The sequence below is a fragment of the Babylonia areolata genome, chromosome 30, assembly GCF_041734735.1.
Source record: "Babylonia areolata isolate BAREFJ2019XMU chromosome 30, ASM4173473v1, whole genome shotgun sequence".
Taxonomy (NCBI): Eukaryota; Metazoa; Mollusca; class Gastropoda; order Neogastropoda; family Buccinidae; genus Babylonia; species Babylonia areolata.
Window position 1 is genome coordinate 12,057,010 of NC_134905.1, and position 22,224 is coordinate 12,079,233.

Sequence of the window (22,224 nt, forward strand, 5' to 3'; positions counted from 1 at the left end):
CCAAAGGTACGTTATTCTCTCAGACTGTACTTTCGTTTCCGGTGCAAATCAGCCCCACGGTGACATTCGCAAATTGAACTGAAGTTTTAACTTCGCCAGTTTTGGCATAGACATGTCTGGGCTGTGGACAGACATCACAGGCATTTTCAGTGAGATCTACCGTGTTTTGCCAGGTGTACCTGCTCCCAAGGAGATTGAGAAAGTCGTCATCAAAGAAGTGGACACGATGATCCAGAGACGAAGTTTCGTCAGAATCGCCGGATTGTCAGGAGCTTTGGCCATTGCGATGGCAGCGTATGGAGCCCATGGTTAGAGTTTTGTGATCAGTGCTGTGATGATAACATTACTTAGGTATTTGCAGTATCTGTGATAGTCTGATCTCATATGTGAGAGGAGTGCATTTGTGTTGTGTTTGTAAAATGATGTGTTTGTGTGTGTGTGTGTGTGTGTGTGTGTGTGTAAAATGCTGTGTCAGTCACAGAGCGCGTGTTTGACAATGCTCACAAGCGTGTGTGTGTGTGTGTGTGTGTGACGTCACGTGTGTGTGTGAAGAACTACTGTTAAGTAACAGCTTTTTTGTTGTTAATCTTGCATTGCCACATTGATTGGAGGATGGCTGGAATATCACTGTCGGTCTCCATTCAATAGGGACTAACTCATTTTTGCTGTGTAGCTAATTATTGTAATCAATAGACTGCTAAATAGGTATACACATAGTTTGAATTAATGCACAGTTTACCTTTTGCTGTGTAGCTAATTATTGTAATCAATATTCACATAGTTTGAATTAATGCACAGTTTACCTTTTGCTGTGGAGCTAATTAATGTAATCAGTAGATTGCTAAATAGGTATACACATAGTTTGAATTAATGCACAGCTTACCATCTCTGTTGGATGGCCCCATGGTGACCAGTCATTGACATATCTTGTGGACTGCTGGCTCTGCAACTACAACAGAATGAGTCTTTAATAACCATTCAGAGATGGCACTGAGATGAGATAGCAAACATGCACACACACACACACACACACACACACACACACACAGTGAAAAGACGTTAAACTAAAGAACGAACACACACACACACACACACACACACACACACACACAGACTGTGTAAGGGGTCATTCACTGGCAAAACAAAGATTTGTGTTTGCTTTACATGTTACTTAAAGTGATATATTTTGTCTTCCACTAATGGTAATTTTATTTAGTCAAAATAATAATAGATTGTCACAGAGTAGCAAACAGCCAGACACAATCCATTCACCCCCATTAAAAAAAAAAAAAAATCCCCAATGAAAAATGATTAATTTAGGGTGTGAAAGGCCCATAATATTTTACTTAAAGTTGAACTGAAAGTATGGAGCTTTCTTCTTTTTTTCTTTGTTGTTGTTGTTGTAAATGTGTAATCTTGAAGGTGATACACTTTGATTATTTTTTTCACTTCACCTTCACACCTTCACCTATCCTGTAGTCTTGTGGACCATTGGGGCGCCACAGGTGATCTGGCAATCAGCATCCTCCAATCCTCTCGGTTTTCTGACCTCCTGACTGTATCCCTCAACCTCAAGCCCGTCCATTCTGGGATGTTGTCCTCCCATCTCTTCCTCTGTCTGCCTCTCCTTCTCCCCCCTTGCACTGTGCCCTGCAGGAATGTCTTGGCAAGCCCTGATGATCTCGTGACATGGCCATACCATTTGAGCTTGCGTCTCTTGACCAAGGTCAACAGGTCTTCGTAGGGCCCAATGACTTGCCTGATTCTGTTTCGAACTTCTTCGTTCGTGATATGATCTTTGTAGGAGATGCCCAGGAGTCTTCGAAAGCATCGCATCTCAGTGGACTGTATTCTCTTTTCTATTTCAGCTGTTAAGGTCCACGATTCACATGCATACAAGAGTATTGATGTCACCAGGGTACGCATCAGTCTGATCTTTGAGCCGAGTGCAATGTTCCGGTCATTCCAGATGTACCTCAGTTTTGTGAGTGCTGCTGTCGCCTGTGCAATCCTGGAGAGTACTTCGGGTTTGGATCCCTCATCTGTCACAATTGCTCCCAGGTATTTAAAGCTGTGGACAGTTTCTAGCTTCTGGCCATCCACTCTTATGTCAGTGCTGATGCCATTGGTGTTGTTGGTCATCAGTTTGGTCTTCTCTGCACTGATTTGCATGCCATAGGCTCTAGAGGTTTTATCGGCTCTAGAGGTTTTTTCAAGGTGGTCCACTAAGCTAGCTAGCTCCTCTTCTTTTCCTGCTAGGCCATCAATATCGTCGGCGAAACGTAAGTTGGTGACTGCTCTGCCTCCGATGTTGACTGTTCCTTTGTGGTCTTCAAGTGCATCAGTCATGATTCTTTCCAGGAAGATGTTGAAGAGAGTTGGTGAGAGCAAACAGCCTTGCCTCACTCCGACTGTGGTTCTGAAGCAGTCCCCTATGTTACTGTTGAAGTAGACTGCGCTGGTGGCTTTGTCATAGAGGTTCTGTATCACTTGGGTCAGGTTGGCATTGATGTTATACAACCTCATGGTTGCCCATAAAGCTGCATGCCATACTCGGTCAAACGCCTTCTTGAAATCCACGAAGACGTGGTAGAGGTCTTGCTGATGTTGGAGGTACCTCTCGCATAGTATCCTGAGGTTGAAGATTTGCTCTGTTGTACTGCGCCCTGGTCTGAAACCTGCTTGTTCCTCTGCGATGATCTTCTCCGCTTGTGGCTTCAATCTATTTAGCAGGATCTTTCACTTAAAGTTGCCAAAATTACTTCAATTGTTACTTGAAACATGTTCACTTGAGGATATAGCAGTGGGTTAGTTGTCCTTAATTTAGTGAGTTATTGATCTGTGATTGCACACAAGTCACAAGTAACTGTGAATTCTATGTCAGGTGAAAGGTTCCACAGCCCTTTACTGCCATTACCGGTACTGGGGCAGTGAATTCACTAAGTCAAGAGCTCAGCACAGGTGGCAGAGCCTGATCGTCTCCTGCTGTTTTATTTTTAACCTTCCTGAGCAGGTCTCAGATAACCATTGACACTAATTAATAGTTGTTGTTTTTTTGTTTTTTGTTTTGTTTTTTTCTCCCTTGCAGAGAAGGTTATATTTGTCAAGAAACATGTACTCATATTTCACATTTGGGTAAACAATATAACAAAATAGATTGTTTGATTCCAGCAAAAACAATGAAGCATTACACCGTAGAATCTGCTTCAAGGAAAACACATAAACACTGACCCTCGCTTCACTGAAGTTATATCATTCATCCAACTGCAAGGTTTTGGGGTTTTGTTTTTGCATCTCCCCAGTCCCAACAAACACACACACAGTGAGGCACACACACACACACATACTCTTTAACGTATAATTCCTCGGTCAATATAGCAACATAATCTCCTGAGACATCGAGGGAACACCGAGAATAATCCAGTTTAATACAGGTTCTTAGAATGTACAAACATAATCATGAAGAAAAAAAACAACAGTATTATTAAAACATCAAAACCTGTTACATAATATTGTGTATATTCTAAGCTAGTCCGATCATTATGTTATTCTCTTTCTCTCTTACATACACAGAGTAGCAAACAGCCAGACACAAACACGCATACCTGCCCCCCCCCGTCCTGCCCAACACTTACATATACACAAAACGCTCGCTCTCGCACACTCTCGCGTGCACATTCACACACACGCACATTTGCAAACGAAATGGGTTACACACAAACACTTGAATATTGGCATAATGGCACCAAAGCATTTGATATTTCAATTCAACACAGATACATAAATGGCAATTGAGATTTAGCACATCGTGTTGCAGAAATTCACCTGTCGCCGGTATGTCTGTACATGTGGTTGGCAGTGTTGTATACAAAAATAAAATACAATGAAGTAGAAATAAGACAGCAATGATACTGGCAGCAAAAAACTAGTTTCTTTAACCATTCATATATATTCCGATGTACCATACTAGACTAATCATTTAAATCGTTTATTATTCCCATGTACAGGAACCACTTCCGTTCAAATTTGTTATAGCGCATTTCCATTCTGGACACATATTTTTCAGTGCAGTAGTTGTACTGTACTTCCTTCATGAATGCTGATATTGTTGGTCTGATTTTATTGATTCTGCTTTTGTATATAAAAAATTTAGCCCATAATATAATCAGGTTGAGTACTTCGTCTGTTTTCGTTTTGTCGTCAGTTCCAAACAAAACAAGTTCAGTATTAAAGGATAATCTCTCACACACTTTGCACTTGTCTTTCAATAATGTTTCCAGTTCTAACCAGTAAGACTGTATATAGTTGCATTCCCACAGATAATGATGTATAGTATCTTTTTCAATATTGCAAAAGTTGCATTTTTCACTTTCTGTCAATCCCATTCTTCTAAGAATACTATTTGTGACTAGAATTCTAAAGCAAATTCGGATTTGGAACCATTTTAGTTTGATTTCTTTCGTCTTCTTAATTAACTCTAAAGCAGTTTTCCAATCTATTACAACATCCATTTTTCTCTCCCAATTAACGAACGGTTTTATGTCATATATTTCTATTTCATCAAGCAAAATATTATAATATGTTCTTGATCCTTTTGTAACTCTACATATCATGTCTAATGCTTTTGTGTTCTGGTTACTTTCGTTGTTGATTATTACTATCCTTTCCTTTTTAATGTATTGCTTTATTGCTTGTGTACAACTTTGATAGTGTAAGTAGTTAACCCTTATGTTCCATTTTTTTTACAGAATTGTTCATGGCTCAGAAAGTCTCCGTCTTCACTTAATACATCTTTTACTAAATAGACATTCTTTTTTGCCCAGTCATTGAAACAAAAATCAACGTTACCTACTTTAAATTTGTCATTATAAAATATAGGTTCTGATACAAGTTCTTTGTAGTTTTGTAATTTTACGTGGTTGTTGAATTGATCAAATGCTACGAATACATCTTTCCAGAAGTGGTTACATTTACTTTTGATAAATCTTTTGGCTCCGTAACAGTTTAAGTTAATTATTTCTGGACATTGTTTAAGTAGTATTTGCCTCCACTTTTGGGTTCCATTGTTTAAGTAGTATTTGCCTCCACTTTTGGGTTCCTGTGTATAATTTCCTTACCTATGAGAATTTTAAGGACTTAACGAAAGTTATTATATCCAGTATTCCTATACCTCCTTGCTCAATGTTTTGCACCGAATACTGCCTTTTGATTTTGTCTGTTTTTTTTGTCCCATACAAACTCATAGCACATTTTTTGCAGTCTTTTCAGTTCGTTTTCTGGCGGGTTGGGCAGTAAAATCCATAAGTAAGTTAATTTTGTAAGTATTAAGGATTTTAGTACTGCCACTCTACCCAAAGGTGTACAAATTCTTTTTGCCCACGTTTTGAATAGATTAATGACATCAACAAATTTATCTGCAATATTAATTTTTGTTATGTCTGAAATTTCGTTAGTGAACCAGATTCCAAGTATTTTGAACTTTGTTGGATTCCATTGCATCTCTTTGTGAACTAAGTATCTTTCAGGCGAATTTTTCTTTTTTCCTAACTAAACATTTGGTTTTTTTTCAAAGTTAAGTCTTTGGCCTGAAATATCTTCAAATTCATTTAGTGTTTCAAACAACCTTTCGTATGAGCATCTGTCTCCTTCTAATGTGAATGTTGTATCGTCTGCAGAATGATTTATTTTAAATTCGGTGTCGGATATTTTTATACCTTTTATTTTTTTGTCATCACAAATTTTGCATGCAAGTATCTCTGAACATAGGACAAACAAATAAGGCGATATCTGGTCTCCCTGATGACACTCTCTATTTATATCAAAGTGTTGGGATACCTTTCCATTAACTGCTACATAAGACTTTATATCATTATAAAAAGAGGCTACCCAGTTGCATATATCCTTCCCAAATCCAAATTCTTTCAGTACATTTTTCATGAACCCCCAATTAATCGAGTCAAAAACTTTTTCAAAATCTGTCAATACGAGCAGTCCTGGTAGGTTCTTTTTTTCCAGGTAATGAATCATATCATACAGAGATCTGAAATTATCTCCAATATATCTTCCTGGTATGAACCCCGTTTGATCTTCATGTATCAGTTTTGGTAAGACAGCTTTGATTCGATTTGCAATGCATGCTGTTCCAATTTTATAGGTGACATTTAAAAGAGTAATTGGTCTCCAGTTTTTTAAGAATTCCCTTGGCTTATCTGCTTTTGGTAGACATACTATTTCCCCTTCCCTTTGTGTTATAGACATTCTTCCTTTGTAAAATCTTTCATTAATAGAATGGACTACAAAATCTCCAAGTTGTTTCCAGAAAAACTTAAAGAATTTGACTGTCATTCGATCAGTTCCTGGACTTTTGTCATTATTCATATTCTTTAATGCTATAGATGCTTCTTCTTTAGTAATAATTCCCTCCAGTACCTCAGCTTCTTGTTCACTTAAATGTGGTATATTTGTGACGTACGTACCTAAGTCAGCCTCTTGTGTATTTCTTTCTTTATATAGTTCTTGGTAAAAAGACCTAGTTTCTTCTAACATTTCCTCTCTTTTCGTTAAGACCTGTCCATTGTCTGTAACTAGTTTTAGTATTTGTTTACTCATAAAGTGTCTTTTTCTAGTGAACAGAAGTATTTTGTTATTTTTTCTCTCTGTGACGCCCATCTTGCCTTTGACCAAATGATGATCCCATCCATTTTTGTTTTTCTTATTTCTTCTAATTGTTTCTTCTTTTCCTCTAATTGGTATGCTTCCTTTACACTTCTATCACTATTTTTTTCTATCGCCTGTATGTCTTGTTCCAGACCTTCTTCTTTTACTCTTTGCTCTCCTTTCATTTTAATGGCATATGCTACAGTATTTGCTATTATTTCCATTAACAGGGTGTCTAAAAATAATTGGTCTGATATTGTGAAGTGCAATTCGCTATTTAGAATATCTTTGATTTTATCCCGGGAATATATCAATACTGCATATTGTTCCTTTACCCTTTCAATAGTTTCATTAATAAGTTCTACATATATCTGATCTTTTAACAAGGAAGAGTTAAATTTCCAAAAAGGTTTATGATTCTTTTCTGCTTTAAATATAATTTCTAATGTTATGAGGGAATGGTCACTACGATATCCATAACAAATGTCTGCATTTTTTACGTCAGAGATAAGTGTTTCAGAAACTAGGAAGAAATCTAACCGACATTGCTGAAATGGATTTGTTCTTCTCCAGGTGTATCATAAAATTTCTGGATTAAATTCTCACCAAATATCTACTAGTTCTAATTGTGATATCATATCCAGTACTGTATTGCTTGCTTTAGTATTATTAATATCTTTGTAATTATGATAATCTAAATTCGGGTTGATAACAAGATTCCAGTCTCCTGCTATTATGATATTTGTTTCTAACAGATCTTCAAGTTTTTGACTGATGTCTTTAAAAAATGATAGGTCATCTCTGTTCGGTCCATATACATTAGCTAGAGCAGTTTGTTTACCCATGGTATTTATTATAAGAATTATGTAATTTCCCTGGCTATCTTGATGCATTTCTCTATCTTCAAGTCAAAATTGTTGTTAAGTAAAATAGCTACCCCCCTAGATCTCTTATTTTTGGATGAAAATATACATTCATATCCCCATTCTGCTCTAATTTGATGCTCGGATTTAGGAGGAAAATGTGTGTCTTGTAGAAAATATATAGAGTATTGTTTTTGTCTCAGATATTGAAGGACATCTCTTCTTTTAGCAAAATTACCAAGGCCTTGGCAATTGAAAGATGACAGCGTAAAACTATTCATTGTATTGTATCATTATTCTAATAACCATTTTACTCATTTTCATTATAATATAGATACATTTTACATTTGTGCCACTTGCGTTCCTCAGCCACCTCATATAACCATTAAAAAAAACCTGCCTGCTTTCGTTCAGTTCTTGCATTCACATGGCCACTCATCCTTCTTTTCTTGAACAGCCGCTCTCTCTGACATGGTTGCATTCAATAGACGTTATTGAGCTCAACTGCACACAAATGAATAACTGACTAAACAAATGAATAAATAAAACACGACTTAGTTTGCAAATTAAGGCATACGTGAGCTTAAGTGAACTCATCAAAAGCACGTTTCTTCTTTGAAAAAACATGTAAGAAATAATTATAAAAAATAAATAAATAAATGAGTAAATAAAAATAAATAAATAAAAAGAAGATAAAAAAATACCAAGAAATACAAACAGAAATCGAGACATATTATATTACATTTTCACTAGAAAAAGTGACATACAGTAAGGTTAAATTATGTACAAATCATACTGAATGATTTTGAATGCAGTTTTTTTTTTTATGAATTCTCTTGTGAAACACAACACTAGGTGCTGAAGGATTCCTTGCTTGCTGAAGGAGAGTGGGAAGGGGGTCGGGTTGGTGGAGGGAGGAGATCGAGTGGAAAATGGTCACACACACTCACACACACACAAGGGGAAAAAAAACACAGAAAAAAAAGAAAAAGAGTAACATTTCACTCCACAATGATGTAGAATCGTGAGAGACCATTTTTCATGTTGCACATGAAAAACGCTTCACACTACTCGGATCACACCAAATCCAGACACCACCAAACCACTGGCAAGGAGGGGGTGGGTTAGGGGTGGGGAATCAAGTATGTATACAAAGCATGTGAAGAAAAGGGGATAAAGAGGGGCGTGGGGGGCAATGGGAGTATGTGTGTGCCTGTTCGTGCATGCATGCGCACACTTGTTAACTCACTCAGTACGGCCAGTCCTCTCTTCTCCTCTACACAGACCCCTCGGATGTCCAGTGGGTGTCTGAATGACCCAGCCATTAGCTTCCGTCGTCAGAATTGTGGTATTCTTTGTCAACATTCACCTCTTCAGTATAAGAGCCTTCCGCTTGCAATATTTTAATCATGGTAATTGGGGTGAAACGCTGTTAACGTCGTCTCTTTCGTCATTCGTATGGAGAGAGTTAATATTAGAGGATACACACACACCCCCCCCCCCCCCCCACACACACACACACACAGAGTACAACCCAATGCCTTTCATAAGAAAAAAAAAAAGAATAAATAAAGAAGGAAAAGAACTTGCACAGAAACCAGAGGTGGGATAAATGTGGATTGCACTATCAGTAGTGGACAAGTAATAAGTCGAATTCAAACACACACACACACACACACACACACACACACACACACACACACACACACACCCATCCATTTCCCAATAATCAAACAGTTCAGTCAATCTGACTTCCAGGTAAATTGCTGTTTAAAAAAAAAAAGAAAAAAAAAGATCTCACGTGAAAAAATGTTTCAAGTTGCACACCAGCCCGCTCACCCACTGGGTAAAAAAAAAAAAAGAAAGATAATAAAATAAATAAATAAGTTTTAAAAAAAATCATCGCACGTGTGGAAAAAAAAAACCCACCAAAAAACAAACAAACAAAAAAAAGTTCCACGTAGCTCGAACACCAGACGCAGCACAAAAAAAAAAAAAAAAAAAAAAAAAAAATCGCCTGTAAAGAAAGAGGGAGCAGAGGGATGTGTGTGTGCATGTGTGTGTGTGTGTGTGCACATTCACGCTCGGTTGCGTGCTAGCGGGGAGGTTGGGGTGTGGGGGTATACAAAGAAGTGTAACTACATGTCTTCCTGAAAAAAGACCTACAGATCTCCATCAGAGATGAATTAGGTCGAGTTTACCCCCCCCCCCCCCCCCCCCCCCCAACATCATTGGTTCAGTCAATCAGGCCTTCATGATGTTACATCACTGTTTTTGTTGTTGGTGTTGGTTGGTTTTTTGGTTTTGGGGTTTTTTTTTTTGTTTTGTTTTTTATTACTTGTCTGTCATTTTCCCTCTCAATAATGCAAAATCTAAAACCGTATTGTCAAAAAAGCAAAGAATAATGATAACAACATAAATAAAAACTATAGTAACAAAAAGATTGTCAATAATAACAATTAATAAATTAATATTGTCCATAATGCAAAGAATAATAATAGCAATACGTATCGTCACCATCACTGTCACCACTCCTACGACTGTTCATCATTACCACTGTTCATCATTATCACATTGACTGCATCAACAGCGGCAACAAAGAAAGGACAGTAATAATGTTACGTGTAAATGTACGGTATTCCCCCATCCCTACTTTGTCTTCCTATCACACAGTCCCTACATTCTCCATCCTCTCCTCCCTCACTGGAGTAAAGAATACATTCCACCACCACCCGTCACCACCACCCTTCCTCCTCCCCACCCCTCCACATCTCCTCCCCCCCCCCCCCCAAAAAAAAAAGTAAATAAAAAAAAAACATCAAAAATTTAAAAAATGAATGTCAAAATATAGAATTTGCCTTTCAAAGCTGGGTGGATACTTTTTTTCTGGGGCATGTCAGTGTCTGCTCAGTCTCCATGGCCTGGCTCTCCACTGGTTGCTGGCGGTCCCGTTGCTTCTGGGACTGGCTGGGGGAGGACGACTGGTGTCTGGCTGGCTGTACCTTCGCTGGCTGTTGGTCTTTGGTCAACTTCCTGTCAGCAGCTCGCAAAAATAAATGTCACCATGCAATCTGTCAAACTGCTCAGAAATGTGCTGAAATAAATGTGATTCACTGGCATCAGTTTTGGATTTTAAAGTATTCAGTTTTTCATTCAAGACTCTCTCAATGTTACCTAACTGTTCTTGAATACCGTTTGTCCCCCCTCCCTCTCTGCTATGTATGTCTTATTTACTTCCTTGGTTGCCCTTGTTTCTGTCCCACTCACGAATTCCTTCAATGTCTTTTGGTTGCTTAACGATTCAGATCGTTGTTTTTTGTTTTCTTTTAACCCCACCGTAGACTCAGCAGCACTACAGTCCTGAAAACTACTGCTAACATCAGATGAACGATTTTTTCTTTTATTTCCTGCATTACGTTTTGGTGGCATTGTTTTTTAATTGTATTTCCAAAAGACTGTCACCACACATATCAATTTTGATGTCTTTGCTATCGCAAGAGAAATGATTACAAAATGTGAAAATACTGGTTTCAAAATTGCTCCAGACAAGGAGATAAAATAAAGAGAGTCTTTCTACCTTCCACACACTCCTGTCCCGGAAAACTACATTGTACCCACACTTGCATGAAGTTTTCACAAACTTGAAACTTTGCAACCAGTAGCTGGTTGCAGTCATGATTATTTCTTGATGTGAGTTATGAAATGCAACTGCATGAGAATGAAGGGTCACAGCCTGTGATTCATCTCTTCTCCTGTGGAGCGTTTCAAAAAGTACGTCCGTTCCCTTCGACGGTGAGTGATTGTTCTCTTCTAATTAATAGTTATAACAGCGAGGTGGAGTGAAGAAAATCAGAGTAAAGTGCCTTTCCCAAAGAGACAGCAACATGCTAACGCATGGCCTCAAACCCTGATCACCGGTTAGCACTAAATCAGAAGTCCAATGTCAAACTGATTTGGCCAAGATGCCTTCAAAGTCTTTGTTACTAATTGTCAAAATTACTTTTTATTAGACCTATCAGCAGGATCATGACACTGCATACATACCAGTTCAATCATTTTATGAATGTCATATTTTGTATATATCTAGATCTATATTAGTATATTTTGTGTATATATATATATATATATATATATGGAGTGATGGCCTAGAGGTAACGCGTCCACCTAGGAAGCGAGAGAATCTGAGCATTCTGGTTCGAATCACGGCTCAGCCGCCGATATTTTCTCCTCCTCCACTAGACCTTGAGTGGTGGTCTGGACGCTAGTCATTCAGATGAGACGTTAAACAGAGGTCCCGTGTGAAGCACGCACTTAGCACACGTAAAAGAACCCACGGCAACAAAAGGGTTGTTCCTGGCAAAATTCTGTAGAACAATCCACTTCGTTAGGAAAGACAAATAAAACTGCACGCAGGAAAAAAAACAAAAAAATGGGTGGTGCTGTAGTGTAGTGACGCGCTCTCCCTGGGGAGAGCAGCCCGAATTTCACACAGAGAAATCTGTCGTGATAAAATGAAATACAAATATATATATATATGTGTGTGTGGTGTGTGTGTGTTATACATACATATATATATATATATATAATATGCACATGTATATACATATATACATTAATTTATGTGTGTTTTGTTGTATATTTTTCAGGAATGAGCCAAGAACCACCAGATTCTCGCCTGAGAACGGTAATGATCAATTTTTGAGTATTTGTTTTGTACATGCAGCATTCTTCAACTAAGTTCATTCAAACACTTGTGACTAAATTATGCGGGTAAGATCAGTTATGATTTTTTCTTCTTTTTCTTTTCTTTTTTTTTTTTTTTTATAGTGTATGTGTCTTCAACTAAGTTCATTCAAACACTTGTAACTAAATTATGTGGGTAAGATCAGTTATGATTTTTTCTACTTTTGCTTTTCCTTTTTTATAGTGTGTGTGATAACATATAGTTAGTCTTACGCATTTTGATAATAAGAAGGATATTTATGTGTTTATTCAATAGATGTTTCTCTTTATTCACACACGCTTTTTTGTGTACTTGTGTGTGTGTTAATTTCGTGCATGCATGAGTGTTTGGGGAAGGGGTATTAGTTGTGACACTGTAGTAATAACATTCTCTTTCAGACTTTCATTATCAATGTTACTTTTTCCATTAACTCACTGCAGACCAAAGGCCCTGATCGGGGCCCTACTGTTCACAACTGTTTCAGACAAAGGGCCCTGTTAGAGGCCTTAGCTAGTTTTGAATTTTTGGAGTGGCTTCTAATTTCCATGATGACGTTATGAGCTAAGAATACCCTAACTGACCTTTCCCCTCTCCACTGTGACCAATAAATGCAGTGTGTGTTGCTGTGCTTGTGAGCAGGAGAGTTATTTTCGTGAACTGGTTTCACGTGAACAGTGAATGTCAACAATGGTGTCTGAAACTCTGAGCCAGTTTCATCTTAGTCACAAGGCAGACAACAGAATTAGATGAACGGGCCAAGTCACGGCTATGTAATTCTGAATTTAATCTGTTTCAAACTCTTTGTGCTTTCCAGATTCATTTACAACTCATCAGTGTGTGCATTTTTTTTAAAATTTTTATATAGATATGGATACTTTCATCATCTAACTGATGATAGCATAAGAAGGGAGGAAGTTCTATATTTTGTCCCCAACTAACTCATTATGTTACTGATCAGTTTGGAAGTTTTCAGTTCATAAATTCTAACATTTGTTTTTTTGGTGATTTTATTTCTTACCCATACAAATGGGTCGTCTGTGGGAAAAGTCAGGGGAGCTAACTGGCATTAATAAGTGATATATTGTCATTTTTTAAAAGCTGAAACATACTTTTTCTTACAGTATTTCTGTCTTTAAAAAAAAGTTGTAAAACTGATCTGATTAAATATTCTCTATATATTCAATTCCGTAGTTTTATTGGCAATTAAGATTATACCTTCACATTTGAAATACTTTGTTGTTTTTAAAACACCAGTAATATAATCGGGATAAGAATAATAATGATATTTTATTTGTAGTGCAACTTTCATACAGCATCACATGAGCAAAATATAATAGAAAGGAACGTTTAGCTAGAATTGTTAGTAGAAATCATAATCACAAATGAGATTTCTATAATGCTTCTCACAGCACATGTCCACTTTACAGAAGACTGACATACATATCCGGTGTTGGCAGAGAAAGTAATGTTAAAACAGCTGCCCTGTGGAATGTGGTGTTTTGTTCCTTAGGGTGTGTAGGTTGCATAAGGTCATATCCAACTTTGTCTTCTTTCTTAAAAACATGATTTTTTTTTACTCATTTGTGTAAACAAAGTTAGTCTATGTAATAACCCAGTGTTCGATTGTCTGTGTGCTTGTGTTCACCACATGTCTATGAATTATAAAAAATAAAATAAAAAGATTTTGTGTACAAAAACTATGGGAGATACAGAAAACAAGCAGTGGTTTTTTGTGAAGGAAAATGAATGTGGATTCTGATTCTGAATCAGGGCATTCCCCCAAAAATAGTTTGATTGTAGATAACTGTTCAAGCATTTGAAAGTGAAGATAATAATTTTTGTGGAACAAAAATGTCAGTTTCAGCCTCCACAGAATGGCATCCAATAGGAAAACAAACAAAATACAGAGCTGGAAATAGCATATTATACCTGCAGATTATACCTGCAGATAAAATTAAAACAGGCTATAAGTTCATGAAAACAAATCGCAACTTTTGTAGACATGTAAGTGAATAACTTTCCCAACAGTGGCAAACATGGTGGGTACAGTCAACAAAAAAGTCAATCATCTTCTCAGAAACCGAGCAGTCAAGCTTTTTGACAGCGAAGAGCTTTCCCCAGTTAGAGGGTGAAGTTCTTTGTTTGCTATGCATCCGTCTTGCCTCCTGTTCAAACAAGTCAACCACCTGATTCATCAACAAAAAGCGTTAAAACTATGACTTATAAGCACATGTTTCACGCCCAGTGCACTTTCAACCCTGCATTTTATGCAAATTGTGAATTATTGGTGGTTGTCTATTTCTGGCAGTAAGCAGTGAAAGAACAGTTCACTGACATCCAATGGCCACACTCACTCCCACGCCCTATGACTGGCATTGACCTGTTGTCTTACATCACTCCTCTCCCTCTCCTCCCCCTCTTTCAACACTTGCTGCAGGTATTCTGTCATAGCCACCTGCTCAAAAACACTGTCTGATTGGATAGATGGACTTGGTTAACATCAAATGGGCTGTCAGTTTCATCACTGTCATAGTCATTCACCTTCATGTTCAAATGAATCCTCAGACAAGAGAGATCCATCTCCATTGTTATGGCTATCCATAATCATTAGCATTGCTTAGAAATTTGTGTAAATCTGCTGAATGGGGTCACTTTCTTTACTGGACAAAGTTTTCAACGCCTTTTTTTGCATATGAGGCAACCCCCTTTCCACGTGTGTTCCATGTTGTCCAGTCAGCAAATCATTATCAAGAAGAAAAGGTCTGCCTGATTTATGCTCATTTGAATAGTATTTTTATAATCCAGATGCATCAAGCTAACCATTCAGAGTCTGTTTAGGCTGCGGCCATAGTAAACCCGGCCGTCCGGAGTTTTGACGGCCGTCTCTTTAGCCGGTAGAACGGGTCCGTCAAAGTGGCCATAGTAAACCTGGCTTTCCGGAGTTTTGACAGCCGTCTCTTGCTGAGGCCAAGTGCGGTCAAGGGAAATGTGAGTCGTCATTATCAAAATGGCGCGGACGAAACGGAGCAGATCGTTGTTGTTGCTGTGGTGGTGGAGGAAGAAAAGAGGGAGCCTACGACGTTTCGCTGTTCATCCTATCAACAGATGGAGACACATGTGTGAAGAATATCACCATCTGATGCCCCAACTGCGCAATCACTTAGAGAAGTTTCATCAGTACCTCAGAATGACACCTCATTCTTTTGATCATCTTCTTGAACTCTGTGCACCTGATCTTTGAGAAAAGTCAACTAACTTTTGCCGAGCAGTTCCACCGGAAGAACGACTTGTTGTTACACTGAGGTAACCATTTGAATTTTTTTCCTGTATGTATATACATTTGAGTGTGCCTGTCTCTGTTTGGCTGTCTGTCAGTCTGTGTGTGTGTGTGTGTGTGTGTGTGTGTGTGTGTGTGTGTGTGCGCGCGCGGTGCAAATGCGTGTGAATGTGTATGTGCGTGTGTGGTTGTATTTGTGTGTTTCCATGTTTTGTGTGGGTGTGTGTGTAAGAGAGAGAGAGAGAGAGAGAGAGCGTTTGAAAACATTTATGCATTTGCATAAAAGCCAGTGGTACCCGTTATCCAAAGTACATGGGTTTTGTATTTTAACAGTAAATTGTGAAATACATACACACATAAGTGCAAATAATGCTTACTTTCACACATCGTCTTTGTCATTTATGATATCAAGAGCACAAAGTTAAAGCAGTAATTTCTTTATTTTAGTATTTTAGTCTGCTTACAAACAATCGAGCACAGTCTTTGACAGTTGTAAGCAAACAAAGAAGAAAGAACCATAAAACAGAAGAAAAAAGAAAGAAAAGAAGATAGAAAGAAGAAGTACATAAAGAAGAAGTAGAAAAAGTATTGATAATAAAGAAAAAGCAGCAAAGATCACTCAAAATACAGGCATTAATTTTGTTTACATACATTAATGATTAACTAGCCATCACTTTGGTGTGATCCACACTATGTCACACCACAAAAAGAAAAGGGGGTGGGGGGGAGAGGAGAAAGGAAAATGAAACAAAAACTAATAACTGAACACTTAAAAAAACTAAGTCTACAGACATTTTTTGTAGACATTACTCATCAAATGGAGTTTGAAAAATACCACATGAAAAGTATACACATATATACATTATGATCTTTAATTATTATTGGAAACTGAGACTGGAAGCAGTGTCAATTTTAGCAAAATACTATTGCTGAAAAACAACCAAAAAAGTGACATGATCACATGAAGGTATTTTTAACTGAAGAATTGGCAGTTTTCATTCGCATCATGATGCAAGTATTCAAAATAGCACACGTGACAAAAAGGTACCTTTGGCAATGCACATTCATAAACATTCAGGGTGAATATGCTCGCTGAGTGAAGTACTGATCTTGCACATAGTAAGGCTGCTGTTGAGACTGCTGGAACTGGAACTGAGCTGCACCTGAAGTAGATGCACTGGTTTGTGGGGAAGGGATGAGTGTCTGTTGTGCATGTGTCTCTGTTACTTGTGTTTTCGCCGATTTCACGAAAGAAATGACCAGTTTCTGAATTTCTCCCCGCAATTCCAAAGCCTGCATCACATCCAATGTTTTCATAACAGGCACTGAACTTTTAAAAAAGCATTCGTTTTCATCCATCGGTAACTCATTCTGTACTTCTCTAAAGGCGTTGATGACCTCTTTATCAATACCTTACATGTCATTCTTCTTCCCTGAGCAGTGAGTGGGTCGTTTTTTACGCAGTGGAGTAACATCAGGCCGAAGACTGTCGTCGTCTGAGGGAAGGTACCTTGAACTTTGTGTGTCTTGACTTTGTCTCTTGAGTTTGGTCATCTGATGACTCATTTTCATCTTGGTGGTCTTGGTCCGGGTTGGGAAGGTTGCCGCTTGTCAATCCAGTGGAGCATGATGGTATCAGAAATGTGAGAAAGTCATACAGATACCACTTCCGTCGTTTCTTAGCAGCTTGCCCAGAGACTGCAGTTGACATCTCTCTGTGCTTCTTCCTGAAGTGATCCCGCAGTGAAGCCCATTTGTTCTTGCAGTCCGCCACAGTCACTGAAATCATGTTAAAAATGAACAGTAATGAATTGTAGCTGCAGTAAAAGTCATTAAATTATCCTACAAAACACAAAGTATCTAATTATAATTCATACTCTCTCTTTAATGTGTTATGTCACCTAAACTTGCTTGTTCCTTTGTTTTCAGATTTCTGGCAACCGGCGAATCTTTCAGATCTCTTGCATTCCACTTCCGTCTTGGCAAGGAAACAGTCCGGACCATTATCAAGAAAACTGTCCGAGTTCTCTTCGAAAGACTGCAGCCATTGCACATGCCTGTTCCTGATGCAAGCATGTGGATCAAGACAGCTGAAGGATTTTTTCAAAGATGGAATTTTCCGTTGTGTGTCGGGGCAATTGACGGCAAACACACCCACTCTGGTACATTGCATTACAATTACAAGAGTCATTTTTCCATCGTCCTGATGGCAGTTGTAGATGCTGGTGGAAAATTTCTGGTAATAGATGTAGGTGGTTTTGGAAGCTGCAGCGATGGAGGCATTTTTCAGGAAACTAACTTTTTCAAGTTACTGAAAGCAAACTTCATCTTCCTGAACCATCAAAAATCCCCAACACAAACATTGAACTACCGTATATGTTTGTTGGCGATGAAGCGTTTGCTCTCATGACAAATTTGATGAGGCCATTTCCCAGGCGCTCCTTGGATAATGAGAAACGCATATTCAATTATAGACTTTCCAGAGCCCGAAGACAGGTGGAGTGTGCATTCGGTGTTATGTCCAGCACATGGCGCATTATGAGAAAACCCATCGAAACTGCGACAGTGTTTGCCATTGATATCGTGAAAGCTGTGTGCGTGTTGCATAACTACATCCCGGACAAGGAATCAGACTACAACAACCAAGTTGTGCAGACTGACACAGATGTTCAGCATTGGAGAGGCCTTCCACAAGTCAGTGGTCGGGCTCACAATGAGGCAGTGGCAGTACGGAATGCTTTGATGTCGTACTTTTTATCGCCTGCGGGCAGTCTGCCTTGGCAGGTTGACTTGTTACCACATGTGTAAAAGCACATGGCGCATTATGAGAAAACCCATCAAAACTTTGACAGTTTTTTGCCATTGATCTAGTCAAAGCTGTGTGTGTGTTGTGTAATTACATCCCGGACAAGGAATCAGACTACAAAAACCAAGTTGTGCAGACTGACACAGATGTTCAGCATTGGAGAGGCCTTCCACAAGTCAGTGGTCGGGCTCACAATGAGGCAGTGGCAGTACGGAAAGCTTTGATGTCGTAGCCTACTTTTTATCGCATGTGGGCAGTCTGCATGTGTGCATGCGTGTGTGTGTGTGTGTGCGTGTGTACATCTGCGTGCACATATGTGTGTGTGTGTGTGCATGTGTGTGTGTGCGCGTGTGTGTGTGCGTGTGTGTGTGTTTGTGTGTGTCTGCGTGCGTGTGTGTCGTGCGTGCGTGCGTATGTGTGTGTGTGAGAGAGAGAGAGAGAGAGAGAGAGATGTGAATTTTAAAAAAACCCAGCAATTTAGGATGCACACTTATCATTTTCCCCAACCTCTTTCGCAATGTTCTCCCATGCAGCCGCCACAAGATCTCTGTTGGCATGTCTCTTGTCACTTTTGCTGTAAATAAAGGTTCTGAGCCTCACAGCACTGATCAACGTCTCTTCGTCCATGTTTGCAAGGGAGATAAGTCATTGAAAAATAAGGAACGGAGTTCTTCCTCTTTCCCTTTTCCTTTCCGTCGACCCGGCAAACGGACGTTTTGCACGAAAGTCGAAACGACGGGTTGAAAATGCCGGGCCGGGCCTGCTCCACTATGGCCACCCACATCCGTCATCGGTGACACCACAGAGCAATTAAGCCGGGCAGGATCTTTTACCCGGGCCGGAAAAAAGACTGCGGTAAAAAACCGGGTTTACTATGGCCGCAGCCTTATGCTCAATGAACCAAACTCTGATGAAAGAAAAATTGGAACATATGCAGGATGTCAGTGGAGGTCTTATACTATAGGCACTATGGCAACACTTTATGCAGGATGTCAGCCCACATTTTATAGGCACTTAGTGGGCTAATAAATCATGGAGATTTGAACTTACTTAGCATGCACACTCTGTCTAATCAGCAAGATAAAAATGCTCATATATGTAAAAGACTACAGTATCAGTATCAGTAGCTCAAGGAGGTATCACTGTGTTCGGACAAATCCATATACGCTATGCCAGATAGATTCAAGGGAATGTAGGAGTCTACAAATGGATTCAAGTGAATGAAGGAGTAGCAGCTCACAAACTCACAAAGGCAAAAAAAAAAGGAAAAAAAAAAAGAAGAAAAATGCAATGAATGCATGGAAAATAAAGGATTGTTTAAATAGGTTTCAGTTCATTTTCAGACCTTTATGACTGGGAACCGGATGCATTTGATCAACAGTGTGGCTCTCTTGGCCTCCCCATTGGCACGGAGACCTGTTCTGGTGAGTGTGTTTGTGTGTGTGTTTGAGTGTAAGGATGAGTGTTTGTGTTGGATGTGTGTCTGTGCATGTGTGGATGCATGTGTGTGTGGATGCATGTGTGTGTGGATGCATGAGCATATAAAGGTCTTTTGAATTACCTGGTAGATATTTCATGGCATTTATGATTGTCAACAAAAACGTCTCCCTGGAATAGAGAAAGTGTGTTAAAAAATTGAATTATTTTGCAGAAATGAGTTTTAATGATTTTGAAAATGCAAACTGGATGGCAAAGGTTGACAACTTAAGTCCTTATCTACTTCAAATATGTTTTTCTGTATGTAGAGAGAGATAGAGAGAGATGTATATATGTGTGTTCGTGTGTGTGTGTGTGTATGCTTGCAAGCATTTGTGGGCATCTATTCTCTGTATGTTTTTGCATAATCTGTTTCAGTATGTGTGCTGGAATGTAATGTTGGATGTATGTGTGCATTTGCTCATGCATATTTGTCGGAGGGGGGGGGGGGGGGTGACATGTGTCTATATAGATATTTGTGTCATGCATATTGTAGGACGGGAACAGGAAGGGTTGGCAGGGAAGGGTAGTTGGAGTGGAGAAAGGTAGGATTGCAGGTAGAGGACAGGTGCACACACTCACACTCTCTCCTCAAACCTAGAGCAGGACGACATGGAGTGGTTTATTTGAAGTGTTTACTGGAGCCCTACAAGTACAGTAGCAGTACAAAGCAGCACTAAGCAGCACACAGCTCCCAAGTCAGTCAAGGATTCCCGTGCACCTTGACATCAGTCTGTGCCAGGTTCCATTTTCTTCCCAGAGACAACAAAAAACTTGGTGTGCACCCCACTTTTATTCTTTCCTCTCAACACGCTGTGATGCTGATAACAAACTACAGCACTCCCTAATTGGTTACGCCTGTTTGACCAGTCTGGGCTTTGGTCCAGTAATATTTGTGGAAAAATTGGCTTGAGTGCAGACTTTATTCTTCTCTCTCTCTCTCTCTCTCTCTCTCTCTCTCTCTCTCTCTCCGATATGATGGGTTTTGATGTTGAGGCATGAATAATTATTTCAGGATTTATATGTATTTTATATGTGTTTCTATTGATATGATGTGTGTTGATGTTACATGCATGAATATTTATTATATGATTTATCTGTACTTTGTCTTCTGTGTACTGTTCAAACCTTGGAGATGAACAACTGAAAAAAAGGCACATTACCCCATGTCACTTGTACTCATGGCCTGGCTTCGCTGACGAAGATCTAGGAAGGGCGTTGTCCACGTCTGATGCAGGCACGCTCATGGCTGACAAGGCCAATGCGGGAAAAGCAGAGTCGGCCGCAGCGGTTGCAAGGGAAAGTCTGGTCTGGGTTCGCGGCTGCAGCGTCGTGGTTCTTCCTCCTTCTGCGTTTGTCCTCAAGGCTGGCCCTGCGGTTGTTTTCGAAGGAGGAGACAGCTTGGTGGATGGTGCGTCGCCAGGTCTCTCGATCAGCGGCTACTGCGGACCACTGGCGATGGTCAATGTGACAGGCACCGAGAGCTTTCTTCAAGGAGTCTTTGTATCTCTTCTTGGGTGCTCCTCTGTCACGGTGGCCAGTGGACAGTTCGCCATACAGCGCGATCTTGGGCAGGCGGTGGTCCTCCATCCTGGACATGTGCCCTGCCCAACGTAGCTGGGTCTTTAGCAGCACTGCCTCGATGCTGATAGTCTTTGCCTGCTCCAGGACCTCGACATTTGTGATGTAGTCACTCCAGTGGATGCTGAGGATGGTGCGAAGGCAGCGCTGGTGGAAGCGATCAAGCAGTCGTATGTGGTGCCGGTAGGTGACCCAGGTTTCGGAGCCATACAACAAGGTGGGCAGTACAACAGCTCTGTACACGCTGATCTTTGTGTCTTTCTTCAGGTGTTTGTTGTTCCACACTCTCTTGTACAGCCTGCCGAATGCGCTGTTTGCCTTTGCAAGTCTGTTGTCGATCTCCTTGTCGATCTTGGCGTCAGACGAGATGGTGCAGCCTAGGTAGCTGAACTGGTGGACCGACTTCAGCTCTGTCTCACCGATGTTGATGTGAGGAGCGTGGAATTCTTCCTGTGGGGCAGGCTGGTGGAGAACTTCCGTCTTTTTCAGACTGACTTCTAGGCCGAAGAGCTGCGCAGCCTCTGCGAAGCAGGACGTTATACGCTGCAGGGCCGCTTCTGTATGGGCGACGAGGGCAGCATCGTCGGCAAACAGAAGCTCTCTGATGAGTTGCTCCAGTGTCTTGGTGTGGGCCTGTAGCCGCCTCAGGTTGAATAGGCTGCCATCAGTGCGGTATCTGATGAAGATACCGTCGTCGTCGCCAAGATCTTCAGTGGCCTGTTGGAGCATCATGCTGAAGAAGATCGTGAAGAGGGTCGGCGCGAGGACACAACCTTGTTTCACTCCATTTCCAATTGGGAAGGGCTCCGAAAGGTCGTTGCTGTGTCTGACCTGTCCACGC

General features: G+C 39.9%; 1 protein-coding gene across 1 annotated transcript in view; it reads left to right on the plus strand.

Annotated features, from left to right (window-relative positions):
* The first annotated feature begins 47 nt into the window (after nt 1-47).
* The window catches only part of LOC143275404 (transmembrane protein 256 homolog), a 28,177-nt gene continuing 6,000 nt past the window's right edge, over nt 48-22,224 (plus strand). The window contains exons 1-3 of the mRNA XM_076579480.1: nt 48-308; nt 12,167-12,204; nt 19,670-19,750. Coding sequence (XP_076435595.1) covers nt 113-308; nt 12,167-12,204; nt 19,670-19,750 — 315 coding nt within the window. The 5' untranslated portion in view covers nt 48-112. The remainder of the gene's footprint in view (nt 309-12,166; nt 12,205-19,669; nt 19,751-22,224) is intronic.